Source organism: Zootoca vivipara, chromosome 9 (genome assembly GCF_963506605.1).
Source record: "Zootoca vivipara chromosome 9, rZooViv1.1, whole genome shotgun sequence".
Classification (NCBI taxonomy): Eukaryota; Metazoa; Chordata; class Lepidosauria; order Squamata; family Lacertidae; genus Zootoca; species Zootoca vivipara.
The window spans coordinates 50698969-50715633 of NC_083284.1; the positions used below are offsets into that span (position 1 = coordinate 50698969).

General features: G+C 40.8%; 1 protein-coding gene across 4 annotated transcripts in view; it reads left to right on the top strand.

The window, feature by feature from the left end:
* Positions 1-16665, top strand: part of LOC118083382 (teneurin-3) — a 271449-nt gene that overhangs the window by 143376 nt on the left and 111408 nt on the right. For 3 of the 4 annotated variants that reach the window (XM_060278721.1, XM_060278718.1, XM_060278720.1), the window contains exons 5-9: positions 3114-3328; positions 8547-8757; positions 9209-9310; positions 9488-9682; positions 11809-12009. In XM_060278721.1, the coding sequence (XP_060134704.1) occupies positions 3114-3328; positions 8547-8757; positions 9209-9310; positions 9488-9682; positions 11809-12009 (924 nt within the window). The remainder of the gene's footprint in view (positions 1-3113; positions 3329-8546; positions 8758-9208; positions 9311-9487; positions 9683-11808; positions 12010-16665) is intronic. The other variant, XM_060278719.1, reaches the window with a different exon arrangement.

Genomic DNA, 16665 nt, shown 5'->3' on the forward strand with positions numbered 1-16665 from the left:
AGACATGCACTAGAAACAAAAGAACAACAAACAGAACAACTGATTCATTTATTGTTGTTTTCTCTCCTTTTTATAAGTACCATTTTGAAAGAATGTGAGACAGTATTGGTATTCAGCGATACCACAAGTGATTTAAGAGAATACCCCTTTGCCACAGGGTGTGGGCCCACCACCCACCTGAACTAAGAATCCAACCCAATGCTGCCTGCTGCATGTTACTCATTGACTCCTGCAGCCTTGTGAGTGTTTCCCAGCACTCAGTGCAATGCGAGAGACAGTAAACACCCCTTCCCATCACACTGAAGCTAAGGAAGAGGCACTCCCCCTGCCACGGCCACGCTGAGTCGCATCCACTGCTGCAATCCCCCAGGGAATGGGTATTATTTAGTATGGCACTTTGGACTAGGCCATCTTCAGTTCCAACTGTATCATTTATGAGTGCCCTCCCCCAACCTGTTTCCTGTGAAAATTGCAAAAGTGGTTTTTCTTTTTGTCCCGTATCAAATTGAAGAGAGTAAAAGTGCCTCTTCAAAATGCAGATTTCTGATAAAATTCTTGGCCAAGTGTACGTAATCTATCCTGCTATTTTTTCTGGCCTCTGAGTCAGCATTTTGATACTTCAGTTGAATGGGCATCTTCCTCTCTGAAATTTCAGAGAGGCAGTACTTTCCTTCACACCATTCCGACTATGACTATTAGAAACTGTGCTTACCCACTAGCTCTCCCCAACACTTACGTAATGGGTTTTCATTTTATCCCTCCACTGACATATATATGACAGATCCAACATTCAATTAATAGGTTTGTGAAACAGGTGCCGTACATGTTTCTGGCTTTGAAGCACTTTTTTCCTGTAGGTAATTTATCAGTCATTCATTGCAGGACAAGGCATCGGACTTACCATACCCCAACCCATATAAATAAGAGACCAATCAGACTGGGTTTTGGGTAAAAACTGGCCACAACTTTATTGAATACAGATGAAAGAGGTTTGGCTTGGGCATGGGGCAATCTAAATACTTCCGGCCCGCCCGCCAGAAGTAACGTGTGGTCAATCCAGGTGGGGGTTCCTAAGACTTAAATAGGGTGGCACCCACGGGGAAAGCTGTCTGGGGGAGTGCCTTTGGCCCTGGCCCCCCTGGGCACGCGGACATGCCAACTCCCCCTGATTACATTAACGGGATACCCCAGCATTTGGAGGGGCAGGCGGGGACTACAACCTCCCCTCCGTCCAGAACAAGGGATTGCCCCAATGCTCAACCAGTTGTGACCAATTGCTATGAGGTAGGCAAAACCACCGAGTCAGTGCCAGTTAGCCTGGTGGGCAAATTCCTACCCAGCCCCGTAAAGAACGACGACCACCATAGCATTGCCTATCAGCGTAAATCATGGGTGGGTGGGATGGGGGAAAAACCTGGCGCAGGAACAAACAGGCTGTGTCCCAGGTGTGGGCTGCTTAAATCGCCAGGGGGCGGATCCAAGGGAAGCCCACCGTCTGCTACATTGACTCCGCCTCCTGGCACAGCCCACGTCCCAGCCTGCATCCCCATTTGCCAATGCATGGTGCAGGCTAAGATCCAGCGCCTGATAAGCGGTGGGGGCATATGCCCCCTCCACCTATCAGGAAGGGCACTGCCGTTTGAATTCCACCATCGGGGCCCCAGTGAAGCCTCTTCGTCCAGCAACGCCGCCACACTAAGAGAGGTGAGCGGACTTAAATACTCATACCTAATCTAAACTTGGGAAGTACAGTATTCAAAATACACAGCAGCTAGCATCTTTTGCTCTATTTGATCTCGTCCTATGTTTACAGCATCTTTTAATAAAAGGATGAAATGTCCTTACAACATATTTTAAAATATACTTTCATTATCCCAATACCTCTGACATGTGTATGCTCTATTAATAGAGTTTTCGCAGGTGATGCTATGTGCACTTTTAAGTCACCACTTGTTGGTGTTATTAAAGCACTACAGAAAGCAGAAGAGGGGATTTTGAAAATCAAATGTAGGTTTTGCTCAAACATTGCTTATCATCCAATTTAGAGCTGCAGAAAAATCAAAGCTTGTTTTATCTATCTTTCTGAAAGCACCCCACACCATTTATCAACAGCACTGTGCTAAGCAATTTAAAGGCAGAAAAAAGAGTAGAGGTATTCGTAATAGCCGACAGGATAGGTGCAGCTGCAGAATGGGGAAAGCTTTACATATGTTGTGTGGCAGCTAATTTTAAAGAGGGGTTTAAATGATGCGAGCCTATATTTTTGTACAGAAACCAAATTTATTGAAATGTTTTAAGGAATATGCACTATCTAGAGAATGATAGATATAACACAATTAACACTGATGCTTCACTTGAGTAGGTTATAGATTGTAATGTCCTGCGGTTAGAATAGAAGGGTGAGGCATAATAATCACATTTTCATATGCTCAAAGTATGTTGTTTCAAGAGATATCTTGTCATAAATTGAAAACAGGAAGTCCCATTTCCCCCCAAAAATTGGCTAGTTTTGTGTCTTTGCATTTGCCAGTGTGCACGTTATGTAACTAATTTAAATAGATAGAGTTTGAATTATTTTTCACAGAAATGAATACGCTTTGAAAGAATACTTCACAGAGCATTCCTAGTGTGTAAATGAATGCTGTACTATCTAATGTAGCGTAAAATTGTACTTCTCAATCCCAATGATTGTTTTGCTACCTGTTTACATGAAAATTTATCTGCAAGACTGTATACTCCATTTCATCTTAATTTTCACTTGCAAGCATACTGTTGTGTTTAGACAGAGTGATAAGCACCAGAGTTAATCCTACTTAACAAGATACATATTTTGCAGAATAATTAGGTTAAGAGTGATCAGAATGAGAGTATGTCCTACAACACTTGCCTTAACAATATACCTTGGGGAAGTTGTGGGATTTTGACTTTGAAGGTATTTATGTAAGCTGCCCTTGTGTTGTTAGCTCTTCAGTGAATTCCCTAGGATCGTTAACATTCTCTGAATGATTCTCAAGTAATATTTCAGTTGAAACTAGTCTAAATATTTGACATCTTATTTAAAGGATAACTGAAAGCAAATATTTGATGTCTTAATATTTTTTTAAATCTCTTAGGAAAATTAGGAGGATTTGCACAAGAAAACAATACTATAGATTCCGGAGAACTTGATATAGGCCGAAGAGCAACACAAGAAGTTCCTCCTGGGATCTTCTGGAGGTCACAGGTCTTCATTGATCAGCCACAGTTTCTAAAATTCAATATCTCCCTTCAGAAAGATGCATTGATTGGAGTATATGGCCGAAAAGGCTTACCACCCTCGCATACTCAAGTAAGAGCTGTTTTCAATGAAAGCAAGATTTAGTATTTGAAAACAATAACTGCATATTTGAAAATACTTTATTACTTTGGATTTCAGTAATTCCCTTTGAATAGTTTCACTGTCTGTATTCCATATTGTGTGCTAAGCTGATAATGAGGACACTAGCTATTTATACTATAAGTAGCCTTTTAAAATGCAATTTGGACATTTTATCTCAACCACACATGGAAGTCTTTTCAAATCACTTTTATTGGGCATCATAAGTACAGTAAAAAAAGAAATTTAATGCTTGTCCCCCCCCCCCATGGGTCACTTTGTAGACGCAGTTAGAAATCTGTAATTTAGCTGGGGCTATACATAAGGAAATCACTTGTGCCACAGTATCCTTGCTAATAAATTAATGGTTAAAATGCTGAAGCAAGGTTCCCATTGGTGGGTTTGGCCCAATTGTGATAGGTTCCCTGACAGAAGTACCTGAGCTGCAACCTCAGCAACCATGGAGATGTCACTAAAGTGGGGGGGGGGGAGGCAAGGATAAGGTAAGCAGTTCATTGAGCCACAAGCTACTGGTCATGAAACTACCCCTGGAAAGTACTTTGTATGTGGGTTGATGACAGAGCCATGTTTTGAAGTGAGACTGCTATAAAAGACAAATGAAGAACACATGGGAGAAGGAAAATAGGACGTGAAAACCGTTTGGAGACAGGGAACGAAACACATGTTAGCATACAGGAGCACTAAAGGATATAGGCATGATAGAAAGAGTGTAAGCACCCAATACTTATGGGCCTCAGCCTGTCTTACAGGGTGATATATGGGTTTTTCCAATTGAAATATAGGGCCAGAATGACAGATAAGTTGCTTGAAGTGCCAGGGTTCATGAAAGAATCTAGATACAGGCACACATGTCTAACTTGTTTCTGGCCCAGACCCAGCTGAAAATCCTCATATGCTTTGCTAACAGTGTGAAATCAAGGCCCTCAGATTTTCCTGAGTGCTTTCTTTTTCCCTATATAGCCTTTCCCTTGAAGTAATGAGACAGGATCTTTGTTAGCTCCCATGGTTACTAGCCTAGCAGGATGCAACTGAGAGCATGTGGAGCAGTGTCCAAAGATGCTGTGGAACATGGGATATGTGACACACTCCCAGCAGAGTCTAGGGACAGTGGTAAATAAGAGGATTGTTACACACTACTCTTGACGGGACTGGACATTGCTGTACGTGGTGACAGTATATGTACAGGGCCTGAAAGACATTGCTACCTATGGAGCTCACTACCCCCAAAAAATTCTAAGCGTGAGGAAGTAAAATGTGGAATTGATATTTCAGGTTTGCTTCAGCTCAGGAAGTATCTGAGCCTAATCCAAAGGGAAGATAGAGTGATGAAATCTAGGGTTCAATCCTCTCTCTTCTTTGGGCCCTCCACTATTATAATACGTTAAATGGTCTTTTGGTCACACAAACACGTAGACTTTTTTAGCCAGGACCTTTAAATCCCTTCTTTCTGGATAGGCTATGGGTGGAAATTTGAAAGCATAGGGTAGCAAAAGCCTTCCTCAGAGAAAGGTATATTGAATTCTTCTGTTAAAGATCCATACTATGATCCACAATTAAGAATTGATACCACAGAGAGTACTACAGAGCCACATTAGAGAATGTACTCCACATTGGATAATCAGCCTCTAATATCACATAGTATTCCTGACTATCAGCTGCATCAGTGGCTAAATGTTTCAGCTTGCCAAAAGAGAATCCATCGTGTACCATAATACTTTCACACCCTTTTGTCCAGATTTTGTCTTGATGCTACAGCCATGAAAATCCACCTGCAAGGAAAAATCAGGGAGGAGTTTGGATGTCTTACACTATTAATACTTTTTACTAAATGTGTGTGGTTAATCTATTTTATCATTTTTCCTAGCTGAATCAGCTTTTCTTTTCTTTTTTCATTTTTAGAAAAGAAGAATCATAATTATTTATTAGTTTGTATTCTAAGTATCCTTTCTGCACCTTTTCAGACCGTATCATTAGAAATGATATTTTGCCACATTTTCCCAGTTTTGCAACTTTATTCCCAGATGTGGTAGAGCCTATTGTGCTCTCTGCCTGTGTCAGAACAGTCTGGGTTGCACAGCTCTGTTTTCTCAGGTATCGTAAATAAATCAACCAGAAGTAATTGATAGTGGCTGTCCGTTCAAAAACAATCAATGGTAGTCTGCAAGTCTTTTGTGACACATTCTTAAAATGTCAGTTTCATTGCAACCAGCCAATCAATAAGTTTATTTAAAGAGACTTTAAGAAATAACAAATAACTTTGTTATCTTAAACTAGAAATGAATAAGTGTGAGAGATCCATAGATGTATACCCAACAAATATAAGGAGCTTAACCTAGGTGAAAATCTTGGGGGGAAATATTTTAGATTCCTACAGACTTATTGGTACGCGGGTGGTGCTGTGGTCTAAACCACTGAGCCATAGGCTTGCCAATTGGAAGGTCGGCGGTTCGAATCCCCACGACAGGGTGAGCTCCTGTTGCTCAGTTCCAGCTCCTGCCAACCTAGCAGTTCGAAAGCACATCAAAGTGCAAGTAGATAAATAGGTACCGCTCCGGCAGGAAGGTAAATGGTGTTTCTGTGTGCTGCTCTGGTTTTGCCAGAAGCGGCTTAGTCATGCTGGCCACATGACCCAAATCTGTCTGCGGACAAACGTCAGCTCCCTCGGGCTGTAAAGCTAGCTGAGCACCGCAACCCCAGAGTCGTTCGCAACTGGACTTAACTGTCTGGGGTCCTTTACCTTTACCTTTTTACAGATTTATTTACTTATTTTAATCTAGGGCTAGTTGCTTGCCCTTCACACTGTAACCTCTACATGTAAAAGTTGGTTAAGGGAGTCTGTCATGTTTCATGCTTTCACCAAGCATACTTTTTGAAGCTCTTTGAAAGCATAATGATAGTAGTCTGTCATACTCAGGACTTCTTCATATAGTTCCATGCAGATCCCACTCCATGGCATTTGAAAACTTAGACTACAGGGGTGCAATAATGGACTTCATTGTGTGGTGCATTCAGACATAAATGTGAAAAACATCATCGGATGATCCCATTAATCTCATCGCTAAACAAATATACTGTGTTAAAATCATAGCAGGGCACTTTATTAAACCAACCAAGCTAAAACTATCTATTAAAATTGTTTATGCTGAATTCATGTGATCATTTTCTTTAAAACAATAATTACTGCAACAATAATTAGGATTCAGGGCATGGATCCTTGAAAGTAATACTATTATTAATGAGAAGGATTTTAAAGCCACCTGTTAGTATGGAAGAAAAGGAGCAGTTTGCACTTTATCACTTACTTAACATTTGGTAATTTTACACAAGTTGCTTCTGTGTTACGGTTGTGTTTCTGTGGCCCTCAGTTGAAATACTGGCTACTGCCCATGCTACCCAAGTTAACTACTGTTATATATTTGCTGAGGAACAGGTGAAAAGTAATGTGTAGCAGGTGCTTCTAATGCATTTGATGATTGAATGGAGCAGCCAACTTGGTGCCCTCCAGGTATTGCTGGACTACAACTCGCATTAACCGCAGCCACCATGGCCAAGGTTTAGGGATGTTGGAAGTTGTAGTCTGGCAATATCTGGAGGACATCATGATGACTTTCCCAATGATTAAATACACACCTTGCAAAGCAGCCTTCTAGAAACACTAGGTTTCTTCCGAGTAAACAAGGATATCCAGTTAATTCAATTAAAGGGTCAAAGCATTTCAGTTTAATGCTATTCAGAGGCTCATTCTGAAATCAGTAGATGACAGTATGGTTGTCACAGTTCAAGTAACAATAACTGGCTTTATAACTGGCTTGGATGAATTGTTGATTTTATACACTTACTTAAATAGAACTTAGTTGAGTGTTGTCTAAAGTATGAAAGAAGAGTGCCAGTTTTTATAGAGGTCGTTCAGAAGCGTCTTGATGGAGCATGCCAAGAAGGGGAGCAGGAGGGGCAGCACTGTTGGAGCTGTGCAGGTGCACAATGGGACTGCCAGATTAGCTTTCCTGGTGCACCTGCACAGCCCCAACCTCATCATTACTTTGCTTCTCCTCCTCCAGGGAAGCAGCAGTGCTGCTGCTGCTGGGATCGTAAGCATTGTCAGGATGCAAGCAATGCAACCCTTCCTACATGGTGAACTGCTTTAGTGGTTGTACATCCATAATAAACATTTAGTGTAGGAATAAAATTATGGGCAAACACCACTTCAGAGTAGTCAGAACTGGGCAACGTATTTACTGGATGAGTACAAAATAATCAATTTTATCTGTGATTGCTTCAGTGGTGGAAATTTGAGGTTCTTTAGAATATAATAATAAATCATAATAATTTTGCTGATTGATTGATTGATGCTCACTTTTTGAGTTTTCACAGTGCTTCTTACATAGTAACTCCATGCAACAACCCTTTAGCACACATCAGTATTAATACATTGCTGATAGGGTGCTGAGTCTGAGGATAGTAGCTGGGCTCAGGCTAAGAAGAAATTTCCCAGTTCACACTATTAGCCTTTACCCTTTACCAGAACCTGACCTAGTTTTTCCTAATTTTGAGTGTAAAATAGTAAGTAATGCACAAAGCAACTAAAGATTGTCTCTAATTTTGGCATATTTGATACTGTTCTGTCTAAGCCTCTGATAACCTATTTGTTGCTGTTAATAAAACATAGTGCTTTTGACAGCTATGTTATCTCTTAAAGCTGATACAGTGTTTTCCATTATCAGTGTCTCTATTTGTAGCTTTTCTGTTATGTTCTTAATAAGAAATAAATAAAATAATGAGTCACTGAGTTATAGGGGGATCAACTGCCATTGATTGCTACCATCATCATTTGGTTACCTCTAGGTGACTCTTCTTATACTGCTGGTTGTGTGCAAAAGGTAATCTTGTGGCTTTCCTTCAGAAAAGTATATAAAATCATCTGTCTCAGTGACTGAGTACAGCCATGAAAATGTACTCCAGGTAGCATACAGGTCAGGATGTTGGCATGCAAGCAGCATATTACAGAAGCTGACAAGGGAACTGTGTGTCCCACACTACACTACTTCAAAGATTAACTGTTGAAAATACTTCAGGCACTGAAGCTTTAATTTAGGAACTTTTTAAAGGCTATAATCAATGCAACACTACATAGATGGATAATATGTACATTTTGTGCAATTTCCCCTTGCAGTATGACTTTGTGGAACTTTTGGATGGTAGCCGGTTGATTGCAAAGGAACAGCGCAACCTTATTGAGGCAGAGAGAGCAGGTAGACAGGCAAGGTCTGTCAGTCTTCATGAAGCAGGTTTCATCCAGTATTTGGATGCTGGCATCTGGCACCTGGCTTTTTATAATGATGGGAAAAATTCAGAACAAGTGTCTTTTAATACAATTGTCATAGGTAAGAATTGCATTCACTGTGTTCATTTACAAAAGTTGCAAGCTGAACTATTCTCTAATATTTTCTTCTTTGTTGGACAATCTTGAGTATTTTGCAGAAAATCTGTTTTGATGGAACACAGTTGTGTCAAAATCTGACTTATTTGAAGTGTACTAAAATATTTATGACATGACATGTTGCTATGCTCCGTTATCAAAGTATAAAGATCTTGTAATAATTTTATTAAAATATATAGCCCTTTTGTTAGAAGTTACTGCAGTAAGATTCTACAAGTAATTCAAATGAATTAAGCTCTATTTACATTCTCAAAGGCAGTAAACAAGCTAAGCATGCACAATCCTAAAAGTGTCTTAATTTGCTATCAAATGATTTAAATAAGAGTTCTCTTCTGTTTTTGCTAACTGCTGTGATTGCAGGGTATTAGAATTTCTCTTCTTACGGTTTCTTTCAGAGTCTGTGGTGGAATGCCCCCGCAATTGCCATGGAAACGGAGAGTGTGTATCAGGATCATGCCATTGTTTTGCTGGATTTCTGGGCCCTGATTGTTCAAGAGGTATATAAATTGAATTCCTTTCTTAAGTCAATACAAATACAGAACAGAAATACAAGTAGTTACTAGAGCAGCAAGAAAAAGAAACTAAAGTACAACTTGTTGTCTAGATGTTCCTCTGCTACTAAAGCTTGATTGAAAAGAATTGCGTTAAGTCTTCTGTCATGTTTTATTTCACAGCAGCCTGCCCAGTATTGTGCAGTGGCAATGGGCAGTACTCCAAAGGACGCTGTCTTTGCTACAGTGGCTGGAAAGGGACAGAGTGTGATGTGCCTACCACCCAGTGCATTGACCCTCAATGCGGAGGTCGTGGGATTTGCATCATGGGCTCTTGTGCCTGCAACTCTGGATACAAAGGAGAAAACTGTGAGGAAGGTAAATATATAAACATTTACTTAGGATTTGACTGTAATTCTTCAGGAGTGCTTTGCTACACTATTATGTTCTAGGCCCTAAATATAATACCAAATAAATGCAGATGCTAGCACATTTTAGATTTAATGAAAACATCTCTTTTATATGCATATCATTCACATTCAGAATCTTTCAAGCATATTAAACATAGGATTTAGAAAATCTTTCTTGGACTGTAGACTTTAGTTTCTTTAACTATTGAATGTGTAAATACATTTTAATCTCTTAGCTTGTGAGCTTGATCTTCTTTGTTACATCACTGAGCTAAGATGAGGTAGGAAAGAAAAAAGATAGTTTGACAAAAGAATCAGTATTTTCACATAGTAGAAGAAATTGCATGTACTGAAAACCTCCTACATAAACTACATTCCTGAAAGTGCTAAACGGTACAGAATTTTTCTGTTGTGGTGGTGTAAATAATTATGATAGCCTTTCCTCTGTGCTGATATTTTTTCAGATGGAAAAAATCCCACACGTTTCCATTCTCAATCAGATTGATTTTATTGATCTGCACGTACAAAGTAATACAATTAAGTCTCTGGAATTAAATTTTCAGACCATTGACCCTACAAGTGTAAGGTTTTATTGAGTCAAATTGCTAAATTAAATCTCGTCAACTAAAGCACATTAAAGTGAATTAAGAAAGATAGAGGGTATGCAAGTCATTTATTTCCTAAACAGGCTGAGGGTGGTACACAGCTGTCACAACACAGGAATAGCAGAGTCCACTAAGGCAGTCTATTCATATGCATGGTCTTGGGCAACAGTACTTCCCCTAACTTGTATTCACTTCAGTAGCTACCCTCAGATGATTTCAAACCTGTTTCTTTTGTTCTGAATATTGCAATAAATCCCATCTTCTCTCTGCCCTGGTATAACTCAGAAGATTAATTCATAAAGAGTATTCTTCCTTTCTAGCAAATGACCAAATCTATATATAGCAGGCATCCCCAAACTTTGGCCCTCCAAATGTTTTGGACTACAATTCCCATCATCCCTGACCACTGGTCCTGTTAGCTAGGGATCATGGGAGTTTAGGCCAAAACATCTGGAGGGCCGCAGTTTGGGGATGCCTGATATATAGTATGCACATGTACATCTCTATGTATATCTCATATGTATATCTCTATTTTCAACAAGGTTTGAATTTTGGAACAAACTAAGCAGCCATAATAAGAGAAGACATGATAGAGGTGTATAAAAGTTTGCATCTCCCTCTCTCAGAACACTAGACCTTGTAGATAACCAATGTAGCTGAATGTTGAACTATTAAGAACAGAAACAGCACAAAGTTAAACTATGGAATTAGCTTTCACAAGAAGTGGTGGTCACCAACTTGGATGGCTTTAAAAGAGGATTAGAAAAATTCATGAGGATAAGGCTACTAGCCAGAATGTTTTAGGTTCTTCCTCCTCTATCAGAGACAAGTTGCCTCTGAATTCCCATTCCTTGAAATCACAAGTGGGGAGAGTGCAGTTGCACTCAGGCCCTGCTTTTGGGCTTCCCATGGGCATCTGGCTTGTTGGCTAGTTAGGCATGGAACTTGCAGGTATTAGAAAATATGTAGGCACATATATTGGGAAGGTAAAGGGGAATTCTAGCTTCTAAGGCTGCAATTCTAGCCATGTCTACTTAGAAGTAAGTTCCATGAATTAAGTGGGTCAGTGGGGTTAGGATTGCAGCCTGTTGCATTCTGTTTTGTTTGCTTGCCTTTATGATTTGAAGCATACTTTTTTAAATGAGAGCTAAAATAATCATCATTTTGTGTTAGCAAGCCCTGTTCTGCAGGCCCTGCCACAATTACAGCCAGGTCTTTTTCTAGACCTTCTGATGATTAAAGCGTGTACCTCTATTGATTTTTACTGCTATGATCTGTTAACTTGTAGTTAAAGTAAAAGGAGCATAGCAAGGAATTGAAGGTTTCTTCTGCTTTGTACTCTCTTCTTTTTCAGGGCCTAATAGGAACATTATACAGATCACTGAATCGTTGTGCTTCTTTACTCATGTGTAAGAATGAATATATTGTAGCCTAATTCATGGGAAATAACGATAGAACTCATAGGTGCAAAACTGTCTTCCCATTTCAGCTGATTGTTTAGATCCAGCCTGTTCAAATCATGGTGTGTGCATCCATGGAGAGTGCCATTGTAATCCAGGATGGGGTGGTAACAACTGTGAAATTCTGAAGACTATGTGTCCAGACCAGTGCTCTGGCCATGGCACGTATCTTCAAGAAAGTGGCACATGCACTTGTGACCCTAATTGGACTGGTCCTGATTGCTCCAATGGTAAGGATTTTTTTTAAAGAAATCTGTTTGCTTTAACTGTTAATATTGGGCAATATTCTAGAATGATATTATATTTATGTCCCAGTATAGGAATGTGGGTGGCGCTGTGGGTTAAACCACAGAGCCTAGGGCTTGCCAAGCAGAAGGTCGGCAGTTCGAATCCCCACGTCCTGCCAACCTAGCAGTTTGAAAGCACGTCAAAGTGCAAGTAGATAAATAGGTACCGCTCCGGTGGGAAGGTAAACAAAGTTTCCGTGCGCTGCTCTGGTTCGCCAGAAGTGGCTTTGTCATGCTGGCCACATGACCCGGAAGCTGTACGCTGGATCCCTCGGCCAGTAAAGCGAGATGAGCACCGCAACCCCAGACCCTAACGGTCATGGTCCCTTTACCTTTTCCTTTATAGCTAAAGGCTATAAGCAATTCAAGCAAAAACCATGTAGGAATACTTAACTGAAATTGGCCATACAATGATAGCAGATTGCCACCACCAAGACTAGATTCATTTAATTTCATTCATATATTTCCACACCGCTTTTTACCCACACATCACAAAGCAGCTGACAAACAATATGTAACAGTAACATTACAATTGCAACATAAATCATATAGAATAATTAACAAATCACCAGTAAAACCATTTCATTTATTAATACAGGAGTGAGCCAAGTTCACATCATGTATGCCTGACCAGATGTGCAAAAGTGCCTCACATTCTGCATAGACTTGAAGGTTTTCTATTAAACAAACCTCTGCAAATTTCTTCACTCGAAAGATGATAGTGCAGTCTTTTTGCTGAGGTACCAGCCTGCAGCACTATAATAACAACATTAATATTGAACCTTGTGATATCACAGTAAGTCAGTGGTAGCATCTGGTAGCAGTGGTAGCAGGCTTAGGCAGTATGTGGACCGAGAACTCCCAGAAGTGCAAGCTGGATTTCGAAAGGGCAGAGGAACCAGAGACCAAATAGCAAACATGCGCTGGATTATGGAGAAAGCTAGAGAGTTCCAGAAAAACGTCTACTTCTGCTTCATTGACTATGCAAAAGCCTTTGACTGTGTCAACCACAGCAAACTATGGCAAGTTCTTAAAGAAATGGGAGTGCCTGATCACCTCATCTGTCTCCTGAGAAATCTCTATGTGGGACAAGAAGCTACAGTTAGAACTGGATATGGAACAACTGATTGGTTCAAAATTGGGAAAGGAGTACGACAAGGTTGTATATTGTCTCCCTGCTTATTTAACTTATATGCAGAATTCATCATGCGAAAGGCTGGACTAGATGAATCCCAAGCCGGAATTAAGATTGCCGGAAGAAATATCAACAACCTCAGATATGCAGATGACACAACCTTGATGGCAGAAAGCGAGGAGGAATTAAAGAACCTTTTAATGAGGGTGAAAGAGGAGAGCGCAAAATATGGTCTGAAGCTCAACATCAAAAAAACCAAGATCATGGCCACTGGTCCCATCACCTCCTGGCAAACAGAAGGGGAAGAAATGGAGGCAGTGAGAGATTTTACTTTCTTGGGCTCCTTGATCACTGCAGATGGTGACAGCAGTCACGAAATTAAAAGACGCCTGCTTCTTGGGAGAAAAGCAATGACAAACCTAGACAGCATCTTAAAAAGCAGAGACATCACCTTGCCGACAAAGGTCCGTATAGTTAAAGCTATGGTTTTCCCAGTAGTTATGTATGGAAGTGAGAGCTGGACCATAAAGAAGGCTGATCGCCGAAGAATTGATGCTTTTGAATTATGGTGCTGGAGGAGACTCTTGAGAGTCCCATGGACTGCTAGAAGATCAAACCTATCCATTCTTAAGGAAATCAGCCCTGAGTGCTCCCTGGAAGGACAGATCGTGAAGCTGAGGCTCCAATACTTTGGCCACCTCATGAGAAGAGAAGAATCCTTGGAAAAGACCCTGATGTTGGGAAAGATTGAGGGCACTAGGAGAAGGGGACGACAGAGGACAAGATGGTTGGACAGTGTTCTCGAAGCTACGAACATGAGTTTGACCAAACTGCGGGAGGCAGTGCAAGACAGGAGTGCCTGGCGTGCTATGGTCCATGGAGTCACGAAGAGTCGGACACGACTAAACGACTAAACAACAACCAATGCTGCCAGGGTCCTACAATGGCATTATTCTTTGGTAGGCCCTACAGCCTGGCTGCAGGAGTGTTGGTGGTATGACTGCCAGAGAGTGACAGAAGCTGAGGGTAGCAGTGCAGTGGCAAACAGACCAAGGGTCAACACCCCTGAGAATAACTAGGCTGACATTAATCACCACAACATTCCTTTCTTTTCTTTTAAATCATATTTTTATAACCAGGTGCAGTGAAGTTACAGCTTCACTGACCATCATCGTTTCTGCCCAAATGACTCTGGGCCCCTACAGGTTCGGAGGCATTGGAACGGGGTTGAACATGGTGGGTATGGTTGGAGCATCCCTGTGCCACCCACTGGCTGTCCAACTTCCACATGTTAAGTAATAATAATGGAAGAAAACCATGACCTTTTCCATCCTTATCACTGCCTGGTAAGGGAGGGGGTGGAGGTGGGAGGAAGAGAGAAGAGAGAAGAATGAACGGCTAGGATTGCAGTAGAAGGGTGTGGAAAGAGCAGCAGACTGGCAAGCCAGGCTGATGCAGTGTCCGTGGAATGGTGGCGTTCGTGGACGAGCAGCCAGGGCAGTATTCCAGGGGTGGTGGTGGTGGTGAGTGGGTGGCTAGAGAGCTAATTGTGCTCCAGAACCATTGAAACTTATAGATTAATTACTTTGCTCCTCATTCTCCAAATGTTTCAAATAACCTGTAGATAATCAGTGTATAAATGTTCCTAATTAAAAAATTCTTTTGTTAAGATTCTAAGAGGGAAAGTAAAAGTTGTTTTGCTCCATCCAAAGGTTTAGCGGGGGGGGGGGGCATTTAAAATCAACTTTGCTTTCCTCTGTCTTCATCAGCAGTTTGTCCATTAATTAGCCCTCCAATTCCTCTTCAGTTAAATTAACTCTAATTAATAAGTTCATTACAAAGACTGACGCACCTTGCTTAAAGCAAGTGTGCTAGAAGCTGATAAACACCTCCACTCTAATGAAAAATTGATTAGATGGAAGACAAAAGGTGGGGCCTCTGAAATAAACCTTTTCCTTCCAGAGCAGAGTTGATATTTTGAAGTTTTGAAGTTAATCCATCCAAGATCTCATAATAAATAAATACATCATTTAGTTCAAATGTTTCACAAGTCTTGATAGTATGTTCAATGTTCTACAGCTCTTTGAGATACAGCAATGACGTCTCAGGGGATGGATCCTTTTCAGCTTTTTATTATTACATTCCTATTTCAATATCTATCACAAATAATTTCTGATCTTTGTTTCCAGAATTGCTTTTTCTGCTGTTTCTTTCTTTCAGGAGACGGAAGTCATATAATATGCTTATGAAACAGCATATGGCTGTGCCAGCTTTGTTCTAAGAGTCTTCAACTATATCCCTTAACCTATGTTTTTACTCCTCATATTAGCTCCACAGAAAACTATTCCCTCAAAAAAAGAAGGAGAGATGACTGCAAACTGTAATAGACTGGAGTATTATTTCACATCTTGTATTCCGCTTGAGAATAAAGTGTTTTATGTAGCCTAGAAAACACTTTATTATTTTAGCAGTCACAGTGCATTTTCACAAGATGACAAATAAGGAACTGAATACTGTAGATGAGTAGATGAAAAGTGACCAACCTCTCTCCTACATGCGGCCTTTCCCCTAATTTCATGTGGCCTTTGGCCTAATGTCATGCAGGTAACAAGGATGGAGATAATGGGAGGAATGAGGATGGCAGAGTGGGAGAACATGGCAAACAGAGTGAAAGAAAAAACAGGTGGCTTCATCTACTTTTGGCCCAACCCTACCCACCTCTTACATGTGGTCCCCAACAGATTACCCCTGAGGATATGTGCCCCTTCACAGAAAAAAGGTTGCCCACCCCTGCTGTAAATAATGGGTTAAATGGTCTGTTGATTCTTTTTGGGGGGGTTTTGCCTACCATATAACAATTGTCACAACTAATCTGGCAGTTAGAGCATTGGGTTGGCTCCTTAGTCTAAGCAGGAAGGAGATTGGGAGTCCCAGCGCCCACTCCAGTGGATCAGGGTACCCTGTTAGAGGGGTCCTAGGGGCAGTGCTTGTGTCCAGATGCCCAGTTGTAGGTTATAGGGTGATCCTTAACCCAGAGGCGACCCTGCCAATCAGTCATCCAGCAGTCAGGTTGGATAGTTCTGGATTCACTCCCAATGCCTATGCCAAAACTACCCAATCAGAAGACAAGATATTTTGGGCTCAAGGATAGACACCCACATACAAAAGGCATCCATCTTGTTTTGGATGTTCCACACAATAACTATACTTACTTGTGGACTTGGGAGTGTAGTTATATTAATTTGCCACAATAGGGCAGAGAGTAGGAAAGAGCTTTATCTCAGTGCCCTTTCTTTCAACAATCGGGATTTGAAGAATGGAAACACTTAATTTCAAGGTTACATAAAATAATCCATTAGACTGACAATTTCAGGAACAAAAGTGCTGGAGATCATAGAACGGTAATAGACAAAAGGAATAACTGTTTTTACTCCCTTGGTGGAAGACTTCAGGCTTAACACTGG